The sequence below is a fragment of the Schistocerca serialis genome, chromosome 1, assembly GCF_023864345.2.
Source record: "Schistocerca serialis cubense isolate TAMUIC-IGC-003099 chromosome 1, iqSchSeri2.2, whole genome shotgun sequence".
NCBI lineage: Eukaryota > Metazoa > Arthropoda > Insecta > Orthoptera > Acrididae > Schistocerca > Schistocerca serialis.
Genome location: NC_064638.1, coordinates 138,897,173 through 138,905,411, shown reverse-complemented (window position 1 = coordinate 138,905,411; position 8,239 = coordinate 138,897,173). Strand labels below are relative to the sequence as shown.

The 8,239-nt window shown below is 40.5% G+C and overlaps 1 protein-coding gene across 1 annotated transcript; it reads left to right on the top strand.

The window, feature by feature from the left end:
• The first annotated feature begins 384 nt into the window (after nt 1-384).
• LOC126456214 (uncharacterized) lies at nt 385-2,538 on the top strand. Its single transcript, XM_050092000.1, has 5 exons — nt 385-474; nt 572-985; nt 1,079-1,282; nt 1,389-1,533; nt 2,420-2,538. The coding sequence occupies exons 1-5, from the start codon at nt 385-387 to the stop codon at nt 2,536-2,538; spliced, it is 972 nt and encodes a 323-aa protein (XP_049947957.1).
• The last annotated feature ends 5,701 nt before the right edge of the window (nt 2,539-8,239 follow it).

Below are 8,239 nucleotides of genomic sequence, written 5' to 3'. Positions count from 1 at the left end.
TAGTGCATCAATATCTGCACAAAGTTCCACGCTCTCCTCATACCTGTACCACATCAGGTCATGTTATGAGTGATGCCCCCAGGCTCACACGAAGGTGTTTGCGATGACCACGGCAGCCATATCGCAACAACAGTATTCGTTACCATGTGGAACGCACATACTTGTGTTGCACAAGAAGATGCTGACTCGTTCTTCCACTGAGATAATAAAGCTCCAGGATACTTGTCACATATCTGTGACATAAATGTGTGAAAGACGAGCCCACAGGAATGTTGAACAAGAGTACCTGCGCTAGGCTGTGTGAGAGTAATGGAGCATTACACCAAAAATTGTCCACTGTGACTGAAGTCTTTGGGACTGCATGCACCACAATTTCTTACCTTCATGGTGCGGGCACTACAAGAAATCCTTGCTCGTTCTCCTCACCCTCTCCCTCGTCCACCAGTGCACTGGAGGCCGACGACCTCGCATACAGTTGTTACATGAGTATCCTGCACATACTCACAGAGCACTGGCCCATAAAAACCGCTGCCATGTACACATTTCATTCACACGATTGTTGGGCATCCAGTGGCTGCAAAACCACAGTGCCTACCTCCTGATAGAAAGCAAAGCTCAGTCTCAGTGCACTAAAATACTATCAGATAGTTCAGTACCTATATCTTACATATCAGGGTCTTCTCCTTTGCACATGGTCAAGAAGAAAAATGGAGCATGGTGCTTGCGTGATGGTTGTTGGAGCCTCAATGGCTGTACAATTCCAGATAGGTACCCAGTTCCGAATGAAATGGACTCTAACTCAAATGTGGCGGGCCCATGTACTTTCAGTGTTATTGAGCGTGCAAAATCCTTCTCGCAGATAACAATAGCAAGGAGGGTTAAGCACGAAACTCCCATAACCTTGCTGTTTGGGCTCATCAAACACAATACGATGCTTTTCGACCTCCACAACACAGCACAAACACCAAAGAATTTTATGCGTGTGGTCCTGCAAGACTTCCCATTTACATTTTGTTATTTGCACGACATTCTAATTTTTTCCCAAAGCCTCTAACACTATCATCGTCATGTACAACAGGTTTTCGATAGATTACAGAGCTTTGGAATCGTGATAAATCTGGAGAAATTCTTTTCTGGCAAGATTACAAGGTCTCAAAAGCTCGAATCACACTCCTTCCAGAAAAATGACATCCAAGTACTTTCTCTGACACAAGCATTTAAAGGACTGTGTGCTCAGTTATTACAGGCTATGAAATTGGCACTCGCTAATGCCACCTTACTGGTACATCCTAACCAAGGGGTACCTATGGTTTTAATGTTTGATGCTGATTTCATTGTGCAGTTCACCACCAACATCCAGCACATTGCCGGTCATGCCAACATTGTAGTTGACTGCCTGTGATGGGATTGTGCATTGCTTACTGCTATCAATTGGGGTCCTGTGGCCACCGACCAAGAATCGCCTTTTCCACCCAAAATGTATACAGGATCCATCATCCATGGTACTGCACCTAGGGCTCCTCCATCTGCAAGGTTCGAAACGAAAAGTTTGATGTGATATATCTTGCAAGAAGGTACGCCCCCTCACCCGTATTTGATGGCGCCCCCAAATTTCCAGCTTTTACCATGACCTAGTTCATCTGGGAATCAAAGCTACTGCAAAATTGCTTGCTGATAAAGTAGTCTGGCCCGGTTTGGAGCATGATTGTCGCCAATGGGCCAGATGTCGTCGAGGCTGCCAAGCTACAAAAATATTTGTCTCCTCTTACCCTGCCCCTTCAGGTCATTTTGTTCATATCAACTTGGATCATGCAGTCCCTCTTCCTGCTTCACAGGGTTTCTGTTACATCGTAACTGTTATCAGTAGGTTACCACATTGGCCTGAAGCTATTCCAGTTTCGAACATTTCTGCTTCTTCCATTGCTCGGGCTTTGATCACTACATGGTTTTCATGTTTCAGCATACCTCACACTATTACTACAGATCTGGGAAAACAATTTGAAAGCCAAGTATTTGCAGAGTTATTGTGTTTGTGTGGGTGTGACCATGTCTGCACTAAAAGCTACCATCCAAAAAGTAATCGGATAGTAAAGCACCTACACCACAGTTTAATGGGGGCCCTGGCTTGTCACTATGAATCGTGGTCTGACACCGTCCCCATGATTCTGCTGGCCTTCATACAGTATTACAGGAAGATATTGGTTGCTCCCCCATCTAATTTGTTTATAGCGAAACTCTGAAAGTTCCAGATGGTTTATTTTCTCTTTCGCCATCGCCTTTGGCGTCTTTGAATTTTTCCTACACAAATTGCAATCGTATAAGAACGCACATGCGCCTCCTCACCCTGTGCATCATGGTTCAGAGGCCATCTACTGTTACAAAGAGTTGTGTTCATGCTCTTTTGTCTGGGTTTGCGAAGGTTCAGTTAAGCCACTGCTCTCCCCTGCATGCAAGGGTCCATTTAAAGTACTGAGTCACTCGGACAAAACCTTTGTCTTTGACATTCATGGACGCAAGGAAACAGTTTCCACTGTTTAAAGCCAGCGTACATAGAGGATTTCTCGATTAACAGTGCGAACCCTAAGCAGTCACGAATACAGTAGGCTGTTACAGTAGGCTACCTTCTCCAGCACCTATCTTCCTCCCAGCAGTCATATTTTCACGAACCAGTAGGCAGATTAAATGCTACATTTCTCATATCAAAGGACATACAGTGCATCGATTTGTTTGATTAGTGCCATACCCCTTCAATCGAAACACAGGGGTAGGGGAGGGGGGGAGAGGGAGGAGACGATAGTGATGCGATCGACCACCGAATGCAAGACTATTCCGTAGAGTATATTATCTTTTCTGTTTTTTATTCTTTCGATATTGGAGTATGGATACTCTGTTACACGAATGTCTCTTGTGTGGTGTTTCCTACATCAGCATAATTAGTGAGTCATAAAAGTGTGTCAGTCTCTATATTGTTTTGTGGGTACTTTGTATGACTAGTATACCTCAAGTATCCATAATACTATGAAACACAATAGTCAATGCCCAAAACTGTTGCTTCAGAACCGTGGCTGTACCCGGGCATGCACCTCTACATCCAAAGCAAACTGATCGCTACAAATCTTCCTTCAGGGCTTCAAAAATACGGAAATCGCGCAGGGAGAGATCGGGGCTGTATGGATGATATGTAAGGGCTTCCCAGAAAAACCTCTGCAGCTTAATCAAAACAATCTTGGTAATATACTGGCCCATTGAATGTTGACAACACTAGCCACTTCTCTGCTATCAGGTCATTTATTATTATACTTAATCAGCTCTATATTACTGCAATCAGCTGACCTCACATCCATTTCCCTTTTTATAACCTGCTTGTATTAGTTTATATCTTTTGAAGTAGGTAATGAAATCTAGATTAGTATTTTGTTTGGAGTATTCGTCTCTTATTTTAACTTGATACCTTGATCCCTTCTGTTAATCCACTTGTTTGCTTTTTAAGACAGTGAAACATATTTGTTTCTTGGGAAACACAATTTAAAATATGCTTAGGACCTAAGTGTGGCCATAAACTTTTCTTATTTTTCATTGGTATCATTACAGCTGCCACATTTTTAGTTTCAAAATTCCTTACAACGTGTCTCATTCCATGGACTTTTTAGTCTCCTGTAGTACTCCCACACACGTTGCAATTTATCAGCCCTCCGTGTGCAGTGGCTTCCCAGCAATTTTTCTTGAAGGGCGGTTTCTTTGTATATGACTAGGTACCACCATCCCGCCATCCGACAGCTTACCCCCCCCCCCCCCCCCTCCCAAAAAAAAAAAAGTGACGTGTGTTGCCTGTCCGACCAATTATCCGAGTGACGATCATCTGCTATCTGTGCACACGAAAATAGGTGCTGCTTAAAATAACCAATGTGGCAGACAGCGAGTGTGATGTCAGAGTTTCTAGAGAGGCATTTTCTGTTTCTTTCATTATCATTATTTATTACAGCTATGCATGATAATAAAGTTAACTTGGATATCAGCCGTTTTATTTTTCAATCTGTTTTGAATTACTTCGACATATATACCCATGTTATTGCAAATAAATCGTCCTGCTGGAGGAACATCCGAAATAATTGCGCTGATACAACAGCACTGAATCTGAGATTCTCTTAATATCTTCCAGTGGCTAATAACCATAAAATAGCTAACAGCCTCTTGCCATACACTACACTCTCTTATGACTGCGCTCCTTTTCGTTAAGAACGATTTCACGATGCCCAGCAGCTCCGAAAAACAATTTTCATCAATTCTTAAATATTAGGAAAACCTTCAGCTCACACCTACAGTAAAAGAGTGTAGGTGAATATCTTTTCATTGTGTATACCACTTCTCTTCTCACAGCTTTCTCTCGTCTTCTCTTGGCCTAGTTACCTCTAAAACAGCCAAGAGAAATCCCACTTTTTGTTTCTGTGTCACAAAGAGCGACATCTCATACATCACCTCAATGAGTTTGCTATAACCAATTCATCGCCAGCGGTAGGAGCAGGTCAGCACTGCAATCTAATAAACTGTACATCGGATGCACGTTCTTTTACTTTCAAAATCTCATCCTTAAAATTTGCACACGCTTTATTTTTATTAATATTCACATCTTTTCGAGTAGCCACATTAACTCGTACTTTCACGCTGTTTGCCATTTTGAACTACATATTTCTTGGGCATCTCATTTGTCTTTCATGACTGTGAATAGTGGGTGTCTTTTTTCGTTAGGCCTTCTCTGTTATAAGTATTCAATGTAAAAACGTAGACGTTGTTATATCACTTTAGAATGTGGCCTAGAAGTCTGTGCATTCACGAATTCATCACTTTATCAATCACTTACATTGTGACCAGTAGACAATATAGAATAACTGACATCACAGAAAGAGTTGAGAGTCATAACAATTTTTCATAAAAATTCTTTCAGCAGAAATCCTGCCAAAAAATGGGAAGCAAGTGTTAAATATAAATTTAACCTTCAGAAATATAAAAGATATTTTAAAGGAATATTAACAGAACTGCAACAGGAAAGTAATATCAGTTTACCAGGAATGGAAACAGTACCGGTAATGGATGGAGCTGGGATCCACAAAATTAAAAAAATAAACACACACACGAATGAGTATCTATGTTTAAAAAGGACTAATGGTAAACTGCAGGGATTATCCCGATGTAGAGTTTGGACTAGTTTTGCCCTTCTTCCAGCGCCTGTTCATCTCGCCATTTTTCGTTCTTATGTCGTTTTTCTAAAGACAAATGAATATTTACAAACTCTCGGAGCTAGAGATTCAACCATGTTTCTTTCTCTTTGAATACACGTCACACAGGCTTCCTTCGCACCTACTTCACTGGACAGTCAAATAGCTGTCTCCCATTGCTTAATTACGTTACAGAAATAGTATTTTAATGAGTTGCAAACGTACTGAACAACTATTCCTGACTTCTCATTTCATGTTGCAGGAGCGCGATACTGCTATAGCACTACTCAAGGAGCGTTTGTACACACTAATGAAACAAGTTTCTGCTGATGAAAGAGCTTCATACATAAAAGAGATGAAGAGACGAAAGACTTTATTTTTCTAGTGGTTCGTGTGATGCAGTGAAAAACTGTAATTTGCTATTGTAAAGAGGCTGTTATCAGTCTGTTACTAATCCACTGAGACCTCTTATGGAAGGTAACCTTAACCTTTTATAAATAATATATTATGCAGAAACCTGTAAGGAAGAATATATCAAATATTTTGCACAGAACATTTTTCTTAATTTGGGTACTACAATGAATGTGCTAGTGTAACTCCATTTCAGTCAGGATATTTTAGTATCTCTGTGACGCTTTCCCATGGGCCAGGAAAACCTCTGACCATTCATGCAACTCTTCTCTGTATACATTCGATATCCCTTGTTAGTCTCATTTGGTATTGCTCCCATAGAGTAGAGACGTGCTCTAAGATGTGTCACGTGGCTGTTTTGTAAGTAAGACTCGCTGTCTTCCTCTAGTATTCTAGTAACAAACCAAAGACTGCCTCCTATTTTACCTACTGCTAGGTTCCATTTCATCCATTTCATATCCCCACGAACTGTTACACCCAGGTATTTATATGAGTTGAATTCTGTTTGGTTCCTGATAATTTAATTTTGTACAAAGGTTGTACTGTAATGAACTGGGTAGTTACATCTAAAGTGCAGTTACTCACGGAAGTCTGGTGTGGGCTGTAATTGTCTTACAGCAGCGAAACTCGGTAGATATGCTAATGCGTTAAAGCAGAACGGATTGACGCTGGAAATTAGTTCCAGTTGTGGTCATTAGTTGTAAATCTGGCATTATACACTGTTTGTGTAACTGTATGTCATGTGACAACCTACAACGTGAGTAAAGAGAATGGCTATCAAGAAGAGAGGCCGTGCACTGATAGTGAACGTTATGTTATGTGAACGGCAGCAATTACAGCACTGCAATGCGAGCATATCACCAACGGAAAGGTCTGAGGAGAGGCTCCATGTCAATAAATGGTTTAAAGAAGATGATAATGAAATTTGAAAACTCTGGTCAGCTTGGTGTGATGCCCGGAAGAGGAAGGGATCCTATCCTGATGGAAAATATTGATGAAGTTGCTGTTCCTGTAACAGATCATGCAGAACATGCTCCACATGCTCGTACAGTTTTACGTGATTTGTCCATCTCACGGTCAACAACGTTGCTACCCGTACAAGATCTAGATGGTGTAGTTACTGAAACCTTATGATCTGCAGCAACATTCTGAATTCGGTATCGGTTTCTGGCACAGATTAAAGTTGATGACATGTGGTTGGGCAATATTCTATGGAGTAATGAAGCACATTTTACCCTACAGTGTGCAGTGAATACACAGAACTGTTGAATTTGTGTTACTGTTAAACCATTTGTTGTGCATGAAGAGCTATTGCACTCCTCATATGTGACTGTGTGGTGTGGATTCACGAGCAGCTTTGTTCTCGTTCCATTTTTACTGAAGATTATACACCCAGAGGGTCTCTCAGCATGTGATTCCTGTTGTGGTAGAGCACGAGTGTGTGGAAACTACTGGTTTCATTCGAGATGGAGCAATACCTCATGTTTCTCTTCCACTGAAGGATCTGTTTAATGCAACCTTCTATGAATGTGTTATCTCCTGAGGTTTTTCAGATGCATGGCCTGCAAGATCACCTGATTTGAATCCATTTAACTTTTGGCTCTGGCGATATTTAAAAGATCGCATATACCAGGGACACATTCATTCTCTACTTGATCTGAAGGTTAGTATACAGGAACACAGTGCTCAAATTCCACAGGAACTGCTGAACTGCTGCAAGCAACTATTGATCACATTGTTTACGGTTGCAGCTTCTAATCGACATCTCCGGTATTCATATTCAACAAATAATGTAAGTGGGGTTAACAATAAAATCAATCCTCACTTCTCTGGCCTTTTCTGCCCACTTCTCATTCTTAATCCATTACATGTGAAAACAGTTGGTTCTGCATTAATGCTCTATAATATCTACAAAGTTTCACTGATGTGTGCTAATTGCAGCCCACATTGGACCTCTGTGAGTGGGTGTACATTAATTGTAACTACTCAGTAGAACAAGACAATTAATACAGTACTACATGGGCAAATGCACAATAAAAGATATTGTGATCAATATAAAAACAAGGTACACACTATGACACACAAGGTTTCAATAAAACTACAATACTGCAGAGAATATAAATACAGGTATAAGGTATGCAATATTACACACATTAACATACAAAGTACACCAGTTACAATACAGATACAATACATCTTTTACAAATTCAATAACTCCAGAAATTCATTTAAATTAAATGCAGTCTGGTCATGAGAAATTGTTTCAATTCCTTCTTGAATACATGTGGTTGTCAATGTCAATTTTTGTATTCACTCAAAGCTTACTGTAAATTCTTACTTCAGCCTGGTTTACTCCTTTTTTTGTAGTATATTGAGAGGTACTAAGTATATGTAAAGGCTTTGCTTCTACCTTGTGTCATGATAATGAATATCACAGTTAGTTTGGAATGGTTTTTGTTGTTGGTTACAAATATCAGCAAGTGGATGTACTGACTTGTGAGTGTCAATATCCCAAGCATTTTGAATAGGTGCTACATGATCCAAGTTCAGTGATTCCAACTGTGACTCACTGATATTGCAGTCATATGATACCACATCTTTTTCATTCTGTGAAG